This window comes from Eucalyptus grandis, chromosome 5 (assembly GCF_016545825.1).
Source record: "Eucalyptus grandis isolate ANBG69807.140 chromosome 5, ASM1654582v1, whole genome shotgun sequence".
Taxonomy (NCBI): Eukaryota; Viridiplantae; Streptophyta; class Magnoliopsida; order Myrtales; family Myrtaceae; genus Eucalyptus; species Eucalyptus grandis.
In genome coordinates, this window is record NC_052616.1 from 13,946,803 (window position 1) to 13,968,841 (window position 22,039).

Here is a 22,039-nt window from a genome sequence, read left to right on the forward strand (position 1 = left end):
ATTTGATTCCTTCTCACTTTGAATTACGTCATTCACCAAGGGAGACCAATAAATTCTACACATGTTTACCAAACGGCGATCTTGATCATTTTCTTGCTTTTTGAGGGATATTGCATGGTTCCTATCACTATCGGTTTTGAACTCAATTATGTTTGAATGAAATTATGTTTAGAATGACTCTGTCTTATGTTGCCGAATGTGATGTAAGACATGAAAATTATGCATCGTGCTTGAATTTCAGTAATGCTATGGAAGGAGAATAGATTGTCCATTTACCTTGGTAAATTCTAAAAACTAGGGCTAGCAAAATGGAAAGATTATTTAGGCTTGGACAGCCCTGTTATCCTAACAATGATGAACAATGATTGCGCCAATGCGTGGGCGGGGAAAGGGCCGGGTGGGCTTTTTAGAGAAATTGCTGGAAAGGGCTGAGAAATGGGACTTTCTAGCAGTGGAGTACTCGATCTAAACATGGAAACATATCTTTCCTGGCCATCTTTTCAAAAGAGGGTTGGTTGAGAATTCCATCTTTCAATATGTTCTCGTGGCCGCGCAATGATGCGCTTTTTGGTCTCCGCCTCGCCTTAAAATTGAGGGGGGACAGCTTTTAGGAAGCTATTGCGAGGTGCTTCAAACTGCTGTGGGGTGCTTTGACCTTCCAGATCTTGAGTTTTTAGGGCATATCCAGAAACGGTTCGAAAAGAGTTGCGATGTCTCTTTTGAAATGAGGTAGAAATTCGCAGGAAACTGCATCGAGAACAGTTTGATTCGCATGAACTCGGCTTGTCCAAAAGTTCATTAAATTGGGCAAGTCCTGATGGGACCCTATCCAATTTGACTGACTGAACACGCTATTTATTCACTTGATTTGGATTCATAGTTTCAGCTGTGCCCTTGAAATGATGAGCTTATCTTTGTAGGGCCATGGATGAGAATGGACATGACGAATGAAAGAGCACGCGCGTTAGAGACAAAGAATGACTCATTGGCTCTTAGACATGGACCATGTGCATCCCTTGAGTCCATTCCAAGCAAATGAGCGTTCTCTGGACCTACAGGAGTTCCTGTAATTTCATCATACCAAGTGAAGTGAAAGCAAAGAATGGCACCATAAACAACACAAAAGATACAAAATGCAACCCTCCATTCAAAAACAACAGTCTTCTCCTCTATTCAAACATGCACACAGCATAGTCACAACACAAGGGGAGAGAATCATGTGGCATGTACACTTGTAAGAAAAAAAAAAGTCAACATGTACAACTTAGAGAGTGACGTTTCTTTCGCGTGTCTTTCGAGATCTACCCTACAATATGGGGTGAAAAAGCCAAAATAAATAATTATGGACCCCTACAAAAAGATAATTGGTCCTTGAATCCTTTACAACCTCATGTCACTTTGAGGTACTGTAGAAGAAAAATCTACAAAATCCGATCTAATTTGTTGTAATTCATTACTTACAATAATGGAGAGAAATATGGGGCATGTACTTGTGAGAAAATGATGTACGTGTTTCCAAATTGGTGCCGGTGGTTATGAGAAGGTGCAATGCACTTTTCCTAAAGGTGATATTGTTCTACTGAAATAAGATTCTATCGGAGTTCGGCAAGTTTCAGAAACTCTCTTCCAAAAATGATATAAGAAGTTATCTTTACATCATTCAAGAATTCATATCCTTTCACTTTTAACTAGCAATAAAATCTTTGTGATGCACACATAGATTTTTAATAAATTTAGTTGAATAGTGCAACCTGTTACTTGAGAATAAATAATAAAAATTTATTTAGTAATTACAAGTCAAGATATTGCAAAAATATGTTGATTTATTAACCCGGGAGGTGGTAAAATGAAAAACACCGATTCAATCTATTTATCTATCTTTACTATATAGAAAACCAACTTTTGAATTTTGGTTTCCGCCCTCTAAATTACTCTAATACCTTGAAATATAAAATTGAGTCCAATCTGGTGAAGTAATGAGTGATGTAAAGGTAACGTTCTCAATTCGGTTATAGATTTTGTTTAAAAAAAAAAAAAAAAATCGGTTATAGATCCCATCATCCTAAAGGAAAGAATTATAAAAAAAAAAAGAAGAAGAAGAGAAAACTACCAAAAATATCCTAAATTTATTATATTGTTATGAAATATATGAATGAATGAAATACATGAATGAATATTAATAACATTCATCTTTTCTAATGTACTTATTATGCTACATTTGTATCATATATTCTAAGTACATCTTCTTATATAATGAATGTTTTTTTTTTTTTTTTTTGGACAGGAGAAACTAAGTAAACCCCGTGACGCTAGCGAAATCACTACCCCGACGTCACGCTTATCACCATGAATGTTCATCTCCTTGGCCTCCACCGGGGAGGTCCAAGGCCCTACCATCCACGCCACCTTGGTCGGTGGTTATATATAATGAATGTTCATCTCCTCTATCCAGTACATGTATCATTCGATACATTGATATTAATGATAAGTACATTCTTGTTCTCCTATAAATATGAGTTTAGTTTTAATGTATAATAGAAGAACAACAATCACAATATAGTGAAATATGTGGTTTTCTCTACTATCTCTAGTATTCATTTGCTTTCTCTTTTCAATCTTTTTTCTGTTATATATTCACAACGCAATATTTTACAACACATTATCTACGCTAAGTAAGATCTTGTGCCGACTGAGTAAGTAATTTTTGCAAGCATGAAAATCTACCGACTGAGTAAGTAAGTTTTGCAAGGTGGATATTCTTTTTATTAATCAACCTATACTTCATCTTCTTCTATCAATTTTTTATTTTTATTTTTCTTGGCTCGAAGCCAAATTTCAAATCTAAAAGTATCATTCTGCTCCTAAAATAGCGATGGATATTTGGAAATCCTTTTAATTAATTTAAAGATTTATTTTTGCAAGGATTATGACAAATATTGAAAAGCCCAAATTCCACATCCTGGAAGTGAGTTGAAAGAATTATCTATCATGGTGCTTTGACATGGAAATGCACCTCCAGCAAGGTTTTACTAATACAATTACAGATGATGGAATCTCAAATGAAAAAAATAAAGTAAATGCGCTGATTTTTATTAGCCGTCATTTGCATGAGGGCCTACACACTCAATATTTATCCATTTGAGACCCTCAAATCCTATGAAGGAAATGTGAAGGAAGTTGAAGGATAGGTATAATTATACCAAGACTGTTATCCTCCCTCAAGCACAATATGACTGGCAAAATTTTAGATTACAAGATTTTAAATCAGTGTTTAACTATAATTCCGCTTTATTTGATATTATTTTATGCGATATCAAATTCGCTGATGTGAAATTGTTAGAGAAAACTTTCTCCACCTTCTATTGCTTCAATATTGCATTGTAACAGCAATACTAGCAATGTCAGCTTGCCACATATTCTGAATTAATTTATGTGCTTCTCACTGCTGAGCAAACTAATGAATTACTGCTAAAAAATCATAATCTTATACCTACTGGCTCAAAAGCATTGCTTGAAGCACATGCTAACTTTGAGAAAAATGCTGGCCATTTTAAGGGCTATAAGTACAGACAAGAACATAATTCTAGAAGGGATGACAATAAATTTAATCGTTTAGGAAATCCAATTTGGGCTTGAATCATGACAAAGAAAAGAAGGCAAAGAAGATGATTAATGAAAGTATTTGTTATCGTTGTGGCATGACTGGGCATTGGTCACATACCTGTCGTACGCCAAAATATTTTGTTGATCTATACCTGGCATCTTTAAATAATATGAACAAACGTGGTGAATTCAATGCCATTGAAATCAATCCTACTGCCATAACCATTGTTGAGGCCAATAATATTTCCGTTGGTGGACTCCTCTTGCTCCTGAAGTAGCAAATGTGTCCTTAGATATCTCTGATTTCTTTTAGGACTTTTGATTACTTTGATGATGCATTAGATTGGTGAATGATGATTTTGCTTTAAATGTATTACTTTTTATTGTTCTTTCATATGGTTATGAGATGCTTATGAATCTCATATAATATTTATTTGACTCTATAACTAAGATACGATATTAATTAACCCAAGAAGTGGTTATATGGTTCAATTGAGGGGAGATATTATGAACTATGCATTGCAGCATTGGTATGCATCAAGTTCACAAGATGCAATATTGATTAGCTCCAACAGTGGTTATATATGCATTGCACTCTTTTTTTTTTTTTTTTTCTGTTCGGTTTTTTTCCCACAAGGTTTTTTCGGCTTAAAGTTTTATCAATAAAAGGGTGAGATCATAACATTTGTGTTTTGCACTTTTTTTCTCTTTTGTTCGGTTTTTGTCCCACTAGTTTTTCCGATTTAAGATTTTTAATGAGGTAGTATCATTCAATGCACATTCATAATGAATACAATAAATATTCAATAGAGAGTGTTATAAAATACATGAATGAATATTCATAACATTCATCTTTTCTAATGTACTTATTATGGCACATTTATAACATATATTCTAAGTACATCTTTCTATACAATGAATGTTCATCTCTTTTATTCAGTACATGTATTATTCGATATATTGATATTAATGATAAGTATATTATTGTTCTCTTATAAATAGGAGTTTAGTTTTGATGTACAATAGAATAACACAATCACAATACGTGAAATATCTAACTTTCTCTACTATCTCTAGTGTTCATTTGCTTTCTCTTCTCAATCTCTTTTCTATTGTATATTCGCAACGCAATATTTTATAACATATATGTGTTAATTCAATTTTAAATTTTTATAAATAAAAAAATTTATAAACTTTTTAATTTGATCAATTTAATTTTAAATTTTAAATTTATTAATGATTTATCAACGAAGTTATTTTTGACTTTTTTTTTTTTCTTCTCTTATTATCAGAAATCACTTAACGTGAATCTTTTTTATTGCTTACTAAGTTTTGGCCCATGTATGGTGTCCAACAAAATATAATTGTTTCTCCTCCCACTCCCCCCCCCTCCCTCAAATTTTTTTTTTTTTTTTTTGCAAAGGAGGACTCGACTCTTCATTTCTTTTCCAAATAGGCCCAATTTCCTTTTCAAATTCTCAACATCGACCGTGAAATTCAACCCATCGCCTCCATTTCTTCCGCTTCGTCTTCTTCTTCCTCTTCAACCGTTAAACCTCCAAAACCCTAGAAATGATCCTCACCAAGCTCTCCCGCCAAAAGCCACCTCCCCTCTTCCTCTCCTCCACGCGCCGCCTCCTCTCCTCCGCCGCCGCCTCCTCCTCCTCGAGGCTCCGCTCTCTCTACTCCTTCGAGCCACCGCCGTCGCTCCATCCCCAGAGCCCCGGCCCCGGCCCCGGCCCCAGACCTCCGTCGAAGAAGAAAACCAAACCGCCGTACCGTCCCCCGTCGTCGCTCGACCGGACCAAGATCAAAGCCGTGAAGTCGGACCTGCCGTTCGATTTCAGGTTCAGCTACACGGAGAGCAGCCCCAACGTGCGGCCGATCGGGCTGAGGGAGCCCAAGTACTCCCCGTTCGGGCCGGGCCGGGTCAACCGGGAGTGGACCGGGGTCTGCGCCCCGGCGGCGGACCGGAGGGCGAGGTCGGTGGAGGAGGGAGCCGAGGACCCGAAGCTGGAGGAGAAGAGGCAGGCGATGAGGGAGAGTATCCAGGGGGAGCCGCTCACCGGGGCCGAGAGGAAGATTCTGGTGGAGAGGTGTCAGAGGCACAGGACCAAAAGGCATATTAATTTAGGTAACGGAAATGGAAGTTGTGGTTGGATTGTTTGTTGATGTGGTAAAGTGACTGTTGAATTGCTTGTGATATTCCAGAGTGCACTCTGGAATTTAAGTAGCATTGCTTGGTCTCTACACTTCCTGCTTGCATCCTGTACTCTCTTGCTTCTACTGATGAATTTCTGTTTTATCCAATGACGGAGTTTAGACTCATACAGGATGTGAATTTTATATTCAATGTTGTATTCTGACTCGATGCAAAGAATATGTGGAGCAAATGCTAGATTGTAGATAAAATCAATATTTTTCTTCCGTCGGACCTAATTTTGTTGGAATATAGTTAGCTTATCTCTTAATGAGGAAATAGGAAATTTGAATGTGCTGCTTTGGATTTCTGGCTTCCCCTTCTGGAATAAATCAAAGGACCAGAGTTCCAGCATGATACTTCAATTTGAATGAGAGTTGATTGATGGAAAAATCATTTTTGAAGGAGTCAGACTCATGCAGATAAGAAGGATACTTCATGAAATACTTAATTCATGCAGACCTGAAAGATTTAATGATCAAAAGGACATTAAAAAAGGTAGGGGCTATATAGCTGATAATCATATCCTTTTAGTGAGATAAGGAACTGTCAAAGATCTTTGAGTCATGGAGTTCTGTGGGGTCTCAGGGGTCAGAGGACAACATTTTCTTGTTGTGTGTGAAAATAACTAATAACTAATCATCAAGGGGATACATTTTATTGAAGTGTCTTCACACCGGGTCCAGCATCTAAGATTGCTACATTTTATTGGAGTGTCTTCACACTGGGTCCAGCATCTAAGATTGCATATGTTAGTCTAGGTGATGGACCTTTGGCCTTAGTTCAATGTGAAGAGAGTTAAGTTTCTAAGCCAATAACAAGATTGATAAAATAAGTTTTGTGTCACCTTGTTGATGCATAAGGTGCAACAGCTTCTGCTGTTAGAGAAGTAGTGTGTAAGACAAAATATTGGTGGAGCTGAACCAACAAAGGTGATTCCATTGAATATCACCATCCCCAGTTCTAGTGTCTTTTATTATGACAAATGGAAAAAAATTGAATTCTATATCTAATGGAGAGTTGTTGTTAGATGGAAACAATAACTGGCTCTTTCAGTATCAACCTTCATTTTACAAGTTTAGTTTAACAAGCATGTTGTTTTCAAAAAGTGGGAGATTAAATTGAAGATAGAATTGTGCTGGTCATAGCTTTATAAGTTTTTTCCGTGTTATCTTTTCAGGATAACTCTTGTAAATTTACTTATCGCATCGAGAAATTTGGTCCAAAAGCATATTTTTCCTTCTGTTGTATTAATTGTTTGTGACTAATTTTTGTGTTTGACTAGGATGTGTGTTGGTTCTGTTTTGAGAAAATAAAGATAAAAACAAAATAAACACGATGGTGTTGGTAGTTTGATGTGTGTGTGATATATGCTTTTGCTTCCTTTTTCCATATGGAATGAATGGAGCTAGAATCACACCGATTCTCTAAATGTCTTTCTGAATATTCCTCAATGTCCTAGCTATTCATGACTGATTTGTTGACTATTACCTATCAAATCTTGTTCAATAATCTCATTTTACTTTATTGTTCTGTTAATTCTTCACCTAATCACTGTCGATAAATGTCAACATATATGAGGCATCTCCTTTCGAAGGAGCTGGAGATAGACTCAAGACATCATAATGAATTTATTCAACAGGTTGCTTGGTTGAATGAATAGCTGGACCAAATTTAATTCGATGTTGCGTCCTTAAGATATAGGCTCACACAAGTCCAACTTCCCTATCTTCTGACTGTTCAACAGCCCCCTCTCACTCAACAATGACATACCTACCTCATTCACATGTCCCAAACACATGTCATAACTGAGCCAAATCAGAGTCTGATTCATTTGATGAGACTGCAGCAGCTCTCCTCATGGTCTTTCCCAATAGATGGTAGAGAAAATTCACTGTCTTCTCCTTCATCACTGTCATGGCATTTCGAGAGATTGTCAGCATTTTACCTTCAGCGATGTACTTACACCTGATGTCATTTAGTGTTCCTAATTGGCATGTACTGAGTGAAGGTGGGTCCAATTGGGTGGATTGATAGGTTCGAATTTTGGGCTCTCTCTTGATCTCCCCCAGTGTAAATTTTGGGCTTGTGCTGTACACTCCCAATAGATTTCAATTGTCATATACTTGGACAAAACTTGATTTTCAAGCATGTTTCCTTATTTTATATCCTGTAAGTTGGTCCTTATTTGCTATTCAAGTCAAGCCAGTCAGAATCAGTGCTCTTCATTTTGCTTTTTGGATGTTACAACTACCTTACTTTATTGTACTTCAAGTGAAAAACTTTTCAATGCATACCGCTGCTTTCATAATATTGGCGTCTGTGTATCCTTATGTAGGGAGAGATGGCTTAACTCACAACATGTTGAATGATATCCATAATCACTGGAGGCGTGCTGAGGCAGTCAGGATTAAATGTATGGGTGTCCCAACGGTTGATATGAAAAATGTTTGCTTCCAGCTGGAGGTATTTTGTGTTTCACTCCATTTTTTTAGTCAAACTGGATCGTTCTTTCTGGACTGCAATTTGTTGTGCACTGGTTTCTTGTTTCATTAAATCATCTGGGTGATTCTTGTTCTTTTTGGACGAACTTCATTACCTATATCTATGGTGAAATTTGGCATAAACCATTCGTTGCGTAAGAAGTGACGCATATATGTTCATTGCTTCAATGTTTATGATTTTATATTTAGTTGATTATATACCCTTGTCAAGATCGGATCTTCTAACACAAGTCTTTTGTTTTCTTTACCAAAACTTCTAATCCAAGTTGAATCTGCACGTTTCAGGATAAAACCTTTGGAAAGATAATTCATAGACACGGTGGTCAGCTTGTTTTGTACAGAGGTAGAAACTATAGTTCCAAGAAAAGGCCTGCAGTACCATTAATGTTGTGGAAACCCCATGAACCTATATATCCCAGGTTGATCAAAACCACGATTGAGGGCCTGAGCATCGAAGAAACCAAGGAAATGAGGAAAAAAGGACTAGCTGTGCCTGCGCTAACAAAGCTTGGTACATCTTTATTCTCGTATTTTCTTGGTTCGTTTGACCATTATAAATGCTGTTTCTGAGTCATTTTGCAAATGCAGCCAAAAATGGCTACTATGGCAGTCTAGTACCAATGGTCAGGGATGCATTTCTCACCAATGAGCTCATTCGGATAGACTGCCGCGGACTTGAGAAAAGCGATTATAAGAAAATAGGATGCAAACTTAGGGTAAGATTTTCTTATCCCTTCTGTCTCCCTTATCAGTTCCAGTTCCTGTTCCTTACATTTGTATGGCGTTTTATTTAAGTCTCTATGTATGTATCTGTTTGATTTATGTTATTTGTATAGAAATATGTCAAACCTTATGCTAAATGATTCGGCTACTGGCTATTTTACTGCATTTAGCAAGAAATAGGATATGAATGCTGCCCTTCCATGCTGTAGTTTCTGATTATTGCAGTATGGCCCTTGTGTTTCTAACTATTGCTTGGGTTATAGCACTTATGCTTCATCACATGGATAGTGTATCGAATACTTGTTTGACATTTCTTTCCTTCAGATACTTTTTAGTGTCTGCATTGTGCGAAAATGGACTAGCATTTGTACAAAACAGTCAGCTATGCAAAAAGAAGGGTATTATTTAATGGAATATGTTCCTATTTGACATGAGGAAGTCTCCTCTACCAATTTTGAGAAATTTCCACAACCTTGTTTTCTTTATTGCTGCTATCATCAGGACACACAGATGACAGCACTGACATGCACGGGGACAGTATAATACGTTGGCAATAATGTTTGACTTTTTTTTATGTAGGACCTAGTTCCTTGCATCCTTGTGACATTTGAGAAGGAACAGATTGTTGTGTGGAGAGGGCAGGACTATAAGCCTCTGGAGGATGTACAGTTCCCTATGGAATGGGATGAAAATCCAAACGGCAAATCACTTGATGGCATTGAGGGTGTTCGTATCTCGGATAGCAGCAGTAATGAGCAGTGGTTGAGCTCGAGTGACGATGACGAGTCGTCAAATTCCTGAGTTTACTCAGCAGAGCCATCTATGCATTTGCTGTGTCAGATTGAGTTTGTATCAGGAAAGTGTATTCAGAAGGCGAAGTCTTGCTTCTGGGTTGCTTGAGTTTGTATCAGGAAAGTGTATTCAGAAGGCAAAGTCTTGCTTCTGGGTTGCTTGCAAGGACTGAAAGAGACGCGTCCCAGGAAACTTCCCGGATATTTCTCAAGTGATTACTGATATGCTCAATCTCGGTTCGAAAGGGAAAAACGAGAACCGGAAAGGATGGATTGTACTGTAGCAAAAGGCTTCTCACAATTCAAGAGCATAGGCATGGGTGGGTTCCGGGCTCTGGTCCTAAGGTTGGGCTTTTCTGTGCCCATGCATCTCGACCGTCAGTTTCAGCAGACAGCGTCAGCAACTGGTAAACTAATTAGACCGCGCCGATACTAGAGTGTGTTGAGGAGCCCTTAAACCTATTTATTGTATATATTTACTGTTGCCGAATCGCCCTTGCATGACAAGATGAGTAGTGAAATAGGAGCGAGGACGACAACGGCTGCGAAAGAAAATGCGCGCAAGCTGTAGGAAAATAAGGAGGGAAAATTAAAAAAAAAGTCTTAAACCTATTGTAATTATGCTAATTTAGTTCTGATTTTTTTTTGATCAATTGAGTTATAAATTTTTTGTAATTATGTCAATTCAGTCTATTCGATCAAAATTGGCGGCTTATGCTAATGTGGCTACTGGTGATAATTTTTTAATAATATTTAATCTTTTCCAAATAATTTAATTAATCTTTTATCCTTTTTCTCCCTCCTCTTTCCTTTGGCTCTGGCGACCAGCTAGAGGGGAGGGCTGGCTGGTCCTGGGATGAGGGCGAGCCAAAGGGAGGAGGAGGGAAGAGGGAAAAAAAAGAAAAAGATCAAAGACTAATAAAATAATTTGAAAAAATAAAATATTACTAAAGAATTATCGTTGGTGTTGGTTGGCGGTCACTTTAGCACAAGTTGACCTATTTTAGTCTATTGTGTTGACCAATTTGGCCAGGATGGATTGGACTAATACAATTGTAAAATGTTGATGACTCAATTGATAAAAAAATAAGTTTATGATTGAATTGACACAATTACAATAGGTTTAGGATTTTTTAGTAATCTTTTCAAATAAAGGCCTCCCGATTGTGTTTCGTTTCCAGGGGGACGCAGTGGTGAATTGTTGCTGTAACGCAATTGGATTACGAAGCGTGCGAATTGCCTCTCCAAATCCGTTCCTTCATGTGGTGGAAAACGAACGGAGAGAACAGTACAATGAAATTGACGGAGAAGAATCGAGAAGTGGCCCAAGTCCTGTCGGGCTAATTTCTTCATCCGTCGTCCGCCTACGAAAAGAAGCGAAAAGGTGACGTGGTGGAGCCCCGCATGTCGTGCCGACCGTCTTCCGAGACGCTACACACGGAGGAAAATTGACGGACAAGAATCGAGGGAAGGAGGAGGAAGTGGAGAGAGAGAGAGGGAGGCCAGCGTCATCTACAGTAATGCCGCCACGTTTCTCCATCAGGGAGGAGGGCTTTTGCAAAAAAGGCAGAGCACGCTCTTGTGGCCTTGGATCGATTCCCACGAGAAAGCGTGTGGTGCGACGATCTTTTTCAGTGACGTTGCCGGGTGCTATTAAACTATCGTTTTCTGAAATTATTACTCTATTTTGATTCCGGCTATAAGAGAAATCACGTGTCGGCTTATGCCGACCGCAATGGTGTCGGGTCCACGCTTGGGCTTGGAGTATTTCCCAATAAGCAGTCTGCATAAGAAGTTTTCATCACCTACGTGAAGGCCCCTTTGCTTCAATACACAAGCTATTCCGATTCGAAAAAGTAACCTGAGGTAATGTCTGGCTTCATTTGTTTCGCAAAAAGTGAATAGTTTGAGAACGCTTTTATGTTCAAAGAATTTCATTGGTTTATTTTTGTTAGTAACATGTAAGATTATTTTTAAGGAAAATGTTTTTCAGATGACTAATTTTCCAGAAGACAGGTGGATTTGAAGGATAACTGTTTTAGGGAAATTTTTCGCCGACTTTCCACAATTTGCATGACGGGGAAACAATCATGGATGAAAAAAATGATTTTTCCTCTCTTGGAAACGGCGTCCACCCGTAATCTTTGCCGAAATTGTGTATACAGTGAACCTGGGAGTAAGGACGTCGGAAAAAAAAAAGGATATCTTAGAAAGAGAAAATCGAGGAGGTTAAGACAGCCACTAGATAATAAAGAATCTTAGTAAGAATTAGAGCGATAACAGGCAATCCAAATCCCAGCTAATGGTCCACCCCACACCTCTCCTCGTGGGCAAATTTTTAATCGGAAAAAGTGCAAATTTCCCGAGCGAGAAAGGCCGAGATCGCGATCAAACCCACATGCAGCATGCCTGCTGCATCAGCAGAAGATCAGGTAGCCAGCTAAACTTTCCGGTCCTTTAGGGGAAAAAAAAAATTCTCGGGAAAATTCCAAGTACAAACGACAGCTAAAGAAGCAGAGAACGGATCCAAAAAATATTATCCTAAAGAATATTTTAAGTATATGCACCCCCTAATTTTTATTACTTTCCTCCACCCCACCGTTAAATTGTATTTCCTCAAAATTCAACAAAAAACGAGTCAAATGCTATTTACATTTGGCCAAAGCCCATTTGAAATGCTGAATCGAGCCTAATGGTTCACTCACACCTTTTTTTTTTTTGTCGGTCATACTCTACTCTCATTCTAATTATCACTTTTAGACTTTCGCCTTACCTCATCGTAAAATTTGGGAGTCGAAACCCACACTTGAAATTTAATTCTTCAATTTCCTAACTCTTAAGAAGGTGTGAATTCAAACTCCCACATTTTCTTTCCATATTGGAAAGGGGGAAGGGTGGCCACACCTCTTCTCTTGACAAATTTTCACTCGGAAAAGTGCAAAATTTTCCCGAGCGAGAAAGGGTAACAGCAGCGGAACATCCGGTAGCCAACTAAACTACTAGGTAGCCAACTAAACTTTCCCAACCTCTGTAAAAAAAACAAAAAAAATTTCTCGGGAAAATTCACAGTACCCACGACAGCAAAGGGTAGGAGAAAGCAGAGAACCAGATCCAAAAAAATATTATCCAAAAGAAATATCTTAAGTAATATTCCCCCCCTAATTTTTATGATTTCTTTCCCTCCGGCCACCCCCGCCATCATCAATGCGATTATCTCCACACGCTCTGCTCCCTCCCAGATGTCGCCACATGATGCTTTTCGCCACTCACCCAACATAAAGTTTCGACCTTTGAACCTTTCTCACCATCTGTCTCTCTCTCTCTCTCTCTCTCCATCGACCTTTCGTTTTGGTGTTCGAAATTCCTGCACGTTCCCACATTTTCTCTCTCTCTCTTTCGGTCTTCTGTTTTCTCGGCGTGAATCTTCTTCTTCCATCCCCTCCCGGGTCTTCCGGAGCTCTGTCGATGGCGAACCAAGATCTGGCCTCCCCTCTCCTCTCCCCTCGGCGCCACCCGTCCGATCCCCCGCACTCCATCGTCACCATCCACCACGACAACGGACCCCCGTCAAAGCAGAACCTTCGGAAGCCAAAACCCAGAACCCAGAACCACCACCACCGCCGCCATAACAACGGCAACGGTGATAATCACAACTGTAACAATCGCGTCCGCGGCGGCAACGGCAACGGCAACGGCAGCAATACCCACTTGGAGAGGCCCGACCCCTTCGAGTTCCTTGGGTCCGGGAGCTTCTCCGTGCCCGCGGCCAGCACCGTCGACCCGTTCTTGAATCACACCGATAAGGTCGATGGGGTCTACGAGGTGGTGAAGATCGTGCTGTGCCTGCCCATCGCTCTGGTGAGGCTCGTGATCTTCGGGGTTTGCCTGTCCGTGGGGTTCATCGCCACCAAGCTGGCTCTTCTGGGTTGGGAGGATAAGGAGAACCCGATGCCCAGATGGAGGTGTCGGCTCATGTGGGTTACCCGGATTTCCGCCCGTTTTATCTTGTTCTCATTTGGGTGAGTTCGGATTTTGCGCTTTTCTTGTTTTGATGTTCTCTAGCGTTCTGGAACTTCGTTTTAGGTGCTGCATCAAGAAAAAAGAGAGTTCTTTTGTGGTAGGGGTGAAAAAGTTTGAATCTTTAAGCTGATTGGTTTTTCTGGCTAGAATATGGTAGATTGTACATTTAGTCCCTTGTGGCCTATGAGAGGAAATGAATGATCGACTTAGTTTGAAAAAATATTAAGTGGCCGACTTTGTCGAAATATGCCTGATACAGAGAGAATTTGGAACTCCGAATTATGGGTGGTAACAGTTTGTGATCATTTGGAGTTCGAACAACTCCAGTTGTTTGAATATCTTTGATGGGTGATTGATTGGGTCTCACCTTTTGCAGCTACCAGTGGATAAGAAGAAAAGGAAAACCCGCTCCAAGGGAGACTGCTCCTATAGTTGTGTCAAACCATGTGTCATATATCGATCCCATATTTTATTTTTATGAGCTGTTCCCTACCATGGTTGCTGCCGAGTCCCATGATTCTATACCCTTTGTCGGAACTATCATCAGAGCTATGCAGGTAATCTTGGAGCATTACATTTTGATTTTGAGCTTTTCACACATTTAATATGTGGAAGTTGTAGTTGGTCGACTATCAGTGTTTTCTTACTTAACAGTTGATGTAATTTTTCTATGTTCTCAGGTAATATATGTTAATAGATTCATTCCTTCATCAAGGAAGAATGCGGTTAATGAAATAAAGGTAAAAAGCTTCTATCCTCTAAGAAACTTGATTTGAGGTGATGATCCGTTGAACATTCTACTGATTCATTGTAAAGAAGGATTATTAAGTCAGTGCTGAGATAGTCAATTGCTGTTATTTCTCTTTTGTTCCATTTCCTGTGCATTTTTTTAGAACTCTATGTTGTGAATCATTCAATGTCACAAAACAACTATTGTTATGCATGCTTCCTCAACAAGGAGGGCACATTGTGTTTAGTGCTCATTGTCAATCTGCATGATCATATTGGAAACCCCTTTTTTCTTTTGATATCTCCAGGATGATAAAATTCATTTTGACAAACTAAAATGTGTAAAAAACAGAATCATGACTGTTTGTGTCATAGTCTGATATTCTTTGTGGTTCATTCGTCCTCTTGATAGCCATGTAAGTTTGGGTACTTATGTTTGCTCACATTTCATTGTTCTAATGATTCTATAGGCCTCTCAGTAGTTTGCCTGCCTTGAGCAGCTAATATCTATGTTACTGAAAAGAGTGTTGTTGATCCCTTAGATCTATTTGTTTGCTTTGGACATTGCAATTTCGAAGGAGACTATGTTTCTTATATTTGTGCAGTCACTGCATCATAGTTCATAGTGCAAATTTAAGGATTTCATGCCTATAATATTATAGTAAATCAAATTCTTTGGTCTTTAATGGCTTTACGAACTAAATTTGCAGTCCTTTAGTAAATTTTCAAGCTATTTGATACAGAAATATGGTTTAGGGATCTAATTCTAAATACAGAGAAAGGCTTCCTGCGATAGATTTCCTCGGGTGATGCTCTTTCCTGAGGGAACAACTACTAATGGAAGGGTCATTATTTCATTTCAACTTGGTGCATTTATCCCTTCTTACCCGATTCAACCAGTAATTGTCCGTTATCCTCATGTACACTTTGATCAATCTTGGTAAGGCTCTTTTTCCTTTTGTAATTGTATCCCTGGTGCTGTTTGCGATATTTATCATTCAAATTAACTTTGGTTGGCTTTGGATTTTGTTTTTTCCTTGATTGTGCACAGGGGAAATATCTCCTTGGCAAAGCTCATGTTCAGGATGTTCACTCAGTTTCATAATTTTATGGAGGTAATCTCTCTCTCTCTCTCTCTCTCTCTCTCTCTCTCTCTCGTGTATCCATGATAAGTTCCATTTGTGGCCACTGAAGTTGAGTGGAATTTGCAATTAGTTCACTGAAATTTATTTCAATCACTCAAGGTACTAACTTTCATTTCTTTTCGGCAATTATGCACTTTGGTCAGAATCAGTCTTTGTTCCAGCAAACTTCTGACCTGCTGGACACATGGTTTTTGAAGATGTCACGTCATTGCTAAATTTGCGGTTCACAATAAAATAGGCTGGAATCTGGCCAAAGTGCATTGATTGAAAGAATTGAAAGTTTAGTGTATTGGGTGATTTAAATCAAAATCACTGCGTCGTTGCAAATTTCACTAAGTTTTAGTGATGACCTGTGAAATTTACCTGTTCATTTGTGGTCATGGGAGGAAAAAGGGTAGGGGTTTTAACTTTGTTCTGACATTTTTATCACTTTATCTATGTTTCAATTTTTGAGAAAGAAATGACTGCTTAGATGATGCCAAGGCAACTTGGACGGTGGTTCATTCAGTTCTTAGGTGTGGGTTTGTTTTCATAGATATATCCGCATCTCAAACTTCTCAAACATTGAGAGGTGTTTCCAATTTATTGCAATACTTTCTGCTACTTTCTTCAGTAAATATTGTTACCACACATCAAGAAACTTGAATTAGCAGACATATGGGTCATTTCATAACGGAAAATTAAGTCTTGTCAACACTGGTAATGATGTAGGTTCTTTTATTGTTTATACTTGCCAGCTGGAGTAGTAGGCCTTGTAACTTATTGTTCAGTTTTTATTGATGTCTCTTGGTTTTTATCAGGTGGAATATCTTCCTGTCATTTATCCGCTTGAGGACCAGAAAGAAACTGCTGCCCGTTTTGCGAAGAGAGTGAGTATAAACATGCTTATCATTTTCCTTTTACTTGCGTTGATGAATAAGAGATCTCAGAAGTTAGCTCCCCAATTAGTGTTATCAGCAAACGGAGCAATTCGGGAATTTGAGAATATTAGACTAGGGTAGCATATTTTTTTCTTGTGTGTTTTCTGTGTGTTAGTAATTTAAATTTGTCTCTTGCAGGCGAGCAATGCTATTGCGACAGCTCTGAACGTCACCCAAACATCCCATTCTTATGGGGATGTCATGCTTCTTATGAAAGCTGTCGAGTCAAAGCAGGTTGGTGTTCTATAGTCTGATTTATTGGCAATAGAAACTTTACAACAAGAATAGAAGCTCCAAAAACTTGCTTAGTCTAAGTGATCTATCGTGCATAAATTTGATTATGTTTGTCTTCTGAAATTGTGTGATAGGAACAAACTAAAAGATGCTTTATTTGGTGTGATCACTGTAAACGTATGGAGTATAAATCAAGATAGACTGCAGAAAGAGTTAAAGAATGTTATCTATGATATGTTAATTTCAATGGCATCTTAGTTGTCCGTTTAAGAAGTGAGATTGAAGTTTTCAAAGCAAGTCATCCCATGTTTGTTTTTTCAAATGTTTGTTTCACATGTTGCAGGGGAAGCCTTCGAGTTATATGGTTGAAATGGCGCAGGTGGAATCTGTAAGTTCGTAAATGTGATGATATTCTGTCTTTCTTCTATTTCTTATAAATAAGTCATCCTATGCTTGCAAGTTGAGAAGTCACCAACTTGTCTTGATTCTGTGCTACCTGTATGGATTGTCATTATATGTACATCTTTAGTAAACAGGAGCTACAGCACTAGCATCTGCATTTGCCCTTGATGAAATGATTCTTTTATAATGCTTAAGTGGGGAAAATTTGGGATTGTGGTTTTGTTGTTATCAACTCCCTCAATTTTGAATGGTGAATTGGAATCTATTTATTTTGAGCTCTTATGCAATATTATGCGGAGCTTCTTTCTGTATTAGACCTGGAGAGGGCTATTATCTGGTGATGACTTAATCAGTTTTTGTAACTTTACATCATATGAGCTTCTTCTATCGTATATAATAACCATTAAAAGGTGCTATTGGAGAGGCAGAGAGGAAATCATGAGTCTTCTTTAGGCCAAATGGCAAATAAAATACTCATCATTTCTCATTTTTTCAATTTTATCCCCATCTCTCTGCTTCTATCGGGATAATCTTCAACTATTGAAATCATATAAATACTATAACTGGGCTAGACTCCCGCCAAGAATTGTCTTGTAATTACCATTTTTTCCTTCTTTACTCTTAAATATTTATAAAATTCAATTAAGACCATTTTTTTAACCCAACTTTTCATTTTTTCTTCTTACATAAATTTTGTAAGTATTTTCAATTATTGAAAAATGGTTGATAGGAAGCCAGATAAATATTATCCCTTGAATTTTGCATTGGTTAAATTATTCTCTCTTATTCTCCCTTAATAATTGGATAAATATTCCTTCTTCAGATTTAAATTGATATCCTTCTTTTAGCATAATTAGGCAATAAATGATAAGAGAATGTTTTTACTTGAACAGTCTTGCTGCCACATTGAAAATAAAAAAAAGGGGAACCTGCATAAAAAAAAAGAAAAAGAAGAAGACAAAATTGAAATTTGGGAAGGAATCTAACAAAACTTTTTCTCTCACAAATGGTGTTAAAAGACTAGGATAGATTTGAAACAAATTTGAAATAATGGGTAATTTTCTGATAGGATTAAAAGGTTAGGATAAAATTGAAAAACCTTGTCATCTGGCCTTTATTTATTATTCTGAAGTCATGACAGGTATTGTCTGAGATGTTAATCCAGATATAGACCCACAAGAAAGATCAGGCTTTTTGTTTGAAGCTAGACTGTAATATTTGTTGGTACCCTGTGGACATGACAGATATTGTATGAGACATCAATCCAGATGAATTTATTATAATTTCTTATTTGAATATTATTGGTCTTGACAGATTATTTAACTTACAATACTATTTTTCCTCTTGTTTCAGCTCTTCCATTTGAGCAGCCTGGAAGCCGTTGACTTTCTGGATAAGTTTCTGTCGATGAATCCAGACTCAAGGTACTCTTGCCCATTTCCTAAAAATATTTGATTCCCTAGTGCCTTGCCTCTTTCAAGGTTTTAGCAATGGCTATATTCTACATATTCAAGCCGTGGGTTCTCTGGTAGAAATGTTCATTGTTCTTCTAGTTTGCTTATTAGTAGGAATGATGCATGATAGGTTGTGATGTTGCTTTTGTAGCATCATGCGACAAACTCCTCCCTTCTTGCTGTGATATTGTCCTCTGGCGTCAAATATCTATCCTTCTGTTGTCAAGTCTTCTCCCCTTCAATACGTGTGGATTCCTTTGTGTTTTGAGCTTTTTCTGTAGATGGTTTGGCACCCCCTTGGTTTCTCATAGTTAATCCCCTTGGGGCCGCCTTTGTAGAGTGCACTATTGATTTATTAATCTTTAAGCATTAGACCACTGCTATTTAGTGACTGTAGTTCTGGTCAATAATGTGACAAAATGAAACAGAAAACATGGCTAAGATGTTGATGAGCATATTCTCTCCGCTTGTCATATTATTGTAAGGTTTCTGCAACCTGACTGTTTAGTGTTCTCTTTCAGTGGGCGTGTGTCAATGGATGGCTTTTTGAGGGGCCTGAGACTGAGAGCTTCTACTCTTTCTGAAGAGGTCAGTGACCTTTCTTCATAGCCAGATGGATGCTTCAGTGTTAGGAGCTTGGTGCTTGCCTCTCTGCTCATTTGCTCATTTCACCTTTTATGTACAAGAAATTTTCAGACTTTTAAAGTTTTACTTACTTATACCACCCCCTTGCTAAAGCATTGGATTTGGCACCTGTTAATATACACGGCATGACATTCATGGGACATCAAGTTTCCAGAAAATTATGTTGTTAAGTTAGATAAATGTATTCTTAATTGTGCTTGAGCAAAGTTTTCTAGTGCTTTTTGAGTCAGTCTCCCTACTTTTAGACTGAAAATTGGAAAAATGATTACCAAAGTGAAACTAAACTCAGATTTATCTTGTAGGTTGATTATTGTTCTTCAATTGTCTTCATATTAAATAAGAATTTTTTGGATGACAGATATTTAGGTTCCTTGATGTGGATAACTACGGAAAAATCACATTCAAGCAGGTAATCTTTCCCTTTGAGTTTTGATAGCGGGCACATCTTCCTCTAGAACTGAGGGAAGTGATCAGTAGATGCTAGGTTTATTAATTTGTCTCGGGACTTGGCTTTTTCTTGTTAAAATTTGAACGGAATGATTTGTTTCTGTGTTTGCAGTTTTTATTTGGGTCGGCTCATGTTATGAAGCAACCATTATTTAGAGAAGCCTGCCAACTGGCACTTCGGGAATGTGATGTAGGAGGCAGAGGTTACATCTCAGAGGAACAAGTGAGCCTTTCTTTTTCAACCCTTATATAATTTCAGTACTATTGTTTCCAAGTAAAATCTTCTTGGCTAATCCTTGGACCATCGTTGCTTTTGAAACAGTTGGGAAATAGCCTTAGAGTAACCATGATGAATATGAGCAAGGAAGAGGTAACAAACTGGCACTCTGATGTTTGTTTTTGGGTTATTTAGAAATGCTAATCAGCAAATAAATATTTCGAGACGGATTTGTTGATGAATTTGCGATGTGTTTTGCCTGCTCTTTTGTTTCCTATACATGATGGCCATTCTGCTGTGTTCTTTCAGATTCGCGAACTGTTCGAATTGTTTGATGGGGATGGTGATGGAAGGGTGAGCAACGACGACTTTATGTCCTGCTTAAGAAGAAACCCACTCCTAATAGTGCTCTTCTCTCACTGTTTATGGCACGATGATTCGTCAGAAGCTGGTGACAGAACAGCTGATGAGATTGTTTGAGTATTGGTTTTCTTGCTTCATGTTAGGTAAAGTTTGTATTGTTTGCTGCTCCCATGGGTTTTGATCTGAGAGAGAGGGAGAGAGAGAGAACGGGGTGCTTTCATTTTTTTTTCAGTGCCCCCTTACTAGGAAGGGACTTCATGAATATACTTTATATCAAATCGATATACAAGTTTTTGTCTTGAGATTGCCTTCAACATAGTTTTTTCCTTATCCTGGAATTAGGAACTCTCGATTGGAAATCACCAAAATATAGTATAGTGACTCTTGATGGAAGACGCTACCGGTTTGCTAATACATGCTGGAGTCATGGCTGTTGCAAAGCGCGATGGCCATGTAATTTATATTACGAAAGCGTGGTTGCAGGGAAATACTTGTGTTTCTATTCGGGAACCAAAAGGGAGAGAGAGCCTGGGCTGGTAACTTCGAATTCTTACTTTTAAAAGTTGATTTTGACCGAGTCTTAGATGCCAATGGACAACTTAGATGACCCTTATGCTGCTCCCGTTCATGTGCTGTCCTCTCGTCTTTAGTAAGATCTCCTTTTTTGCGACACCCGGTCCTTCAGGAGCTAGAATATGTTATTACCATCTTCAACTCCGTATGGGCCTGTCTTTTTATCCCCTTGTTCGAGTCCAGCTCGTGACAAGACCTTTTTGGTCATTCTACTTGTGAAATTCCTCCCTTCAAATCAAAGGGCAGTGGATTCAATCACTGGGGATTCTGGGCATCCTAACTATGAAACAGTTCACTTGGAAATCCCTTTCAAAGCCTCCGAAGTACCACAGCCTCTTATCAAGCAGCTTCTTTTCCTGCTTCATTCCCTTGCCATGCGACACATTTATCTGGCCTGTATACCCATTTCCACAATGCAAAAGGCCCTAGCTTTGCGTTTCTTGAGCTTGACCCTTCGGGTGTCGGTGCCGTACTTACACATACCGCTAGACCAGAAGAGGTATAAGGTGTTGTATCAGTTTAGTTGACGGAAACATGTAATGGATGGCGGTGGGGTTCCGGGGGCCGAGCTCCTGGATCGATTTGGAGAAGAGTAGAGTTTTCTTATCTTTATTTTTTGAAGAAAGAAGCTTTGAAATTGTTTAATAAATGAAAGTTAAGAAAGGATCATCAGTTGTAGAGTCGTGGTCTTAAACGCTGCCCAAGAAGAGCTTTAAAATTATCCTCCTTTCTGTCTGTACTGTAATGTGAAAAAAAAAGTTAGAAATGTTGTTGGGTTTATTATTAAAAGCACTAACCTTCTTTAATAAAATTCAAACTTCAAAGATCATCAAGGATGTAAATAGTGCACCAACTCTAATTTAGTAAAAAACTTCTTATTTGGACACGCTCTTGTTTTGGTCAGTAGTGTGTTTGAAAATTAGAACTGAAGCATATAGAGGCAAACTTCTTGGCTTGTGCAATTGTGACTGTGCAGCCTCTACAATTTTTGATTAATTTTCGAGCGAGAACAATGGACATTGGGAAATTTGAACTTTTTACATACTTCAGAACCGAGAAGTCCCTTTTC

General features: G+C 38.4%; 2 protein-coding genes across 3 annotated transcripts; both read left to right on the forward strand.

Moving 5' to 3' along the window:
* Positions 1–5,106: 5,106 nt before the first annotated feature.
* On the forward strand, positions 5,107–11,625 carry LOC104444292 (CRS2-associated factor 1, mitochondrial). Of its 2 annotated transcripts, XR_725382.3 has the most exons (6): positions 5,107–5,737; positions 8,142–8,269; positions 8,593–8,818; positions 8,896–9,023; positions 9,610–10,228; positions 11,003–11,625. XR_725382.3 is itself a non-coding variant. In XM_010057949.3 (5 exons), exons 1-5 carry the CDS (start codon positions 5,176–5,178, stop codon positions 9,829–9,831), a joined length of 1,266 nt encoding a protein of 421 aa, XP_010056251.2. In that variant the 5' UTR covers positions 5,107–5,175; the 3' UTR covers positions 9,832–10,478. The 2 variants fall into 2 exon arrangements, 1 of the variants encoding a protein (XP_010056251.2); XM_010057949.3 differs by lacking the exon at positions 11,003–11,625 and having other exon boundaries at positions 9,610–10,478.
* A 1,389-nt stretch (positions 11,626–13,014) lies between these two features.
* On the forward strand, positions 13,015–20,729 carry LOC104444293 (lysophospholipid acyltransferase LPEAT2). The gene is made up of 14 exons (XM_010057950.3): positions 13,015–13,840; positions 14,218–14,398; positions 14,522–14,581; positions 15,347–15,510; positions 15,622–15,685; positions 16,516–16,584; positions 16,774–16,869; positions 17,213–17,257; positions 18,625–18,695; positions 19,247–19,313; positions 19,729–19,779; positions 19,930–20,040; positions 20,140–20,187; positions 20,344–20,729. The coding sequence occupies exons 1-14, from the start codon at positions 13,287–13,289 to the stop codon at positions 20,512–20,514; spliced, it is 1,752 nt and encodes a 583-aa protein (XP_010056252.2). The 5' UTR covers positions 13,015–13,286; the 3' UTR covers positions 20,515–20,729.
* Positions 20,730–22,039: the final 1,310 nt, after the last annotated feature.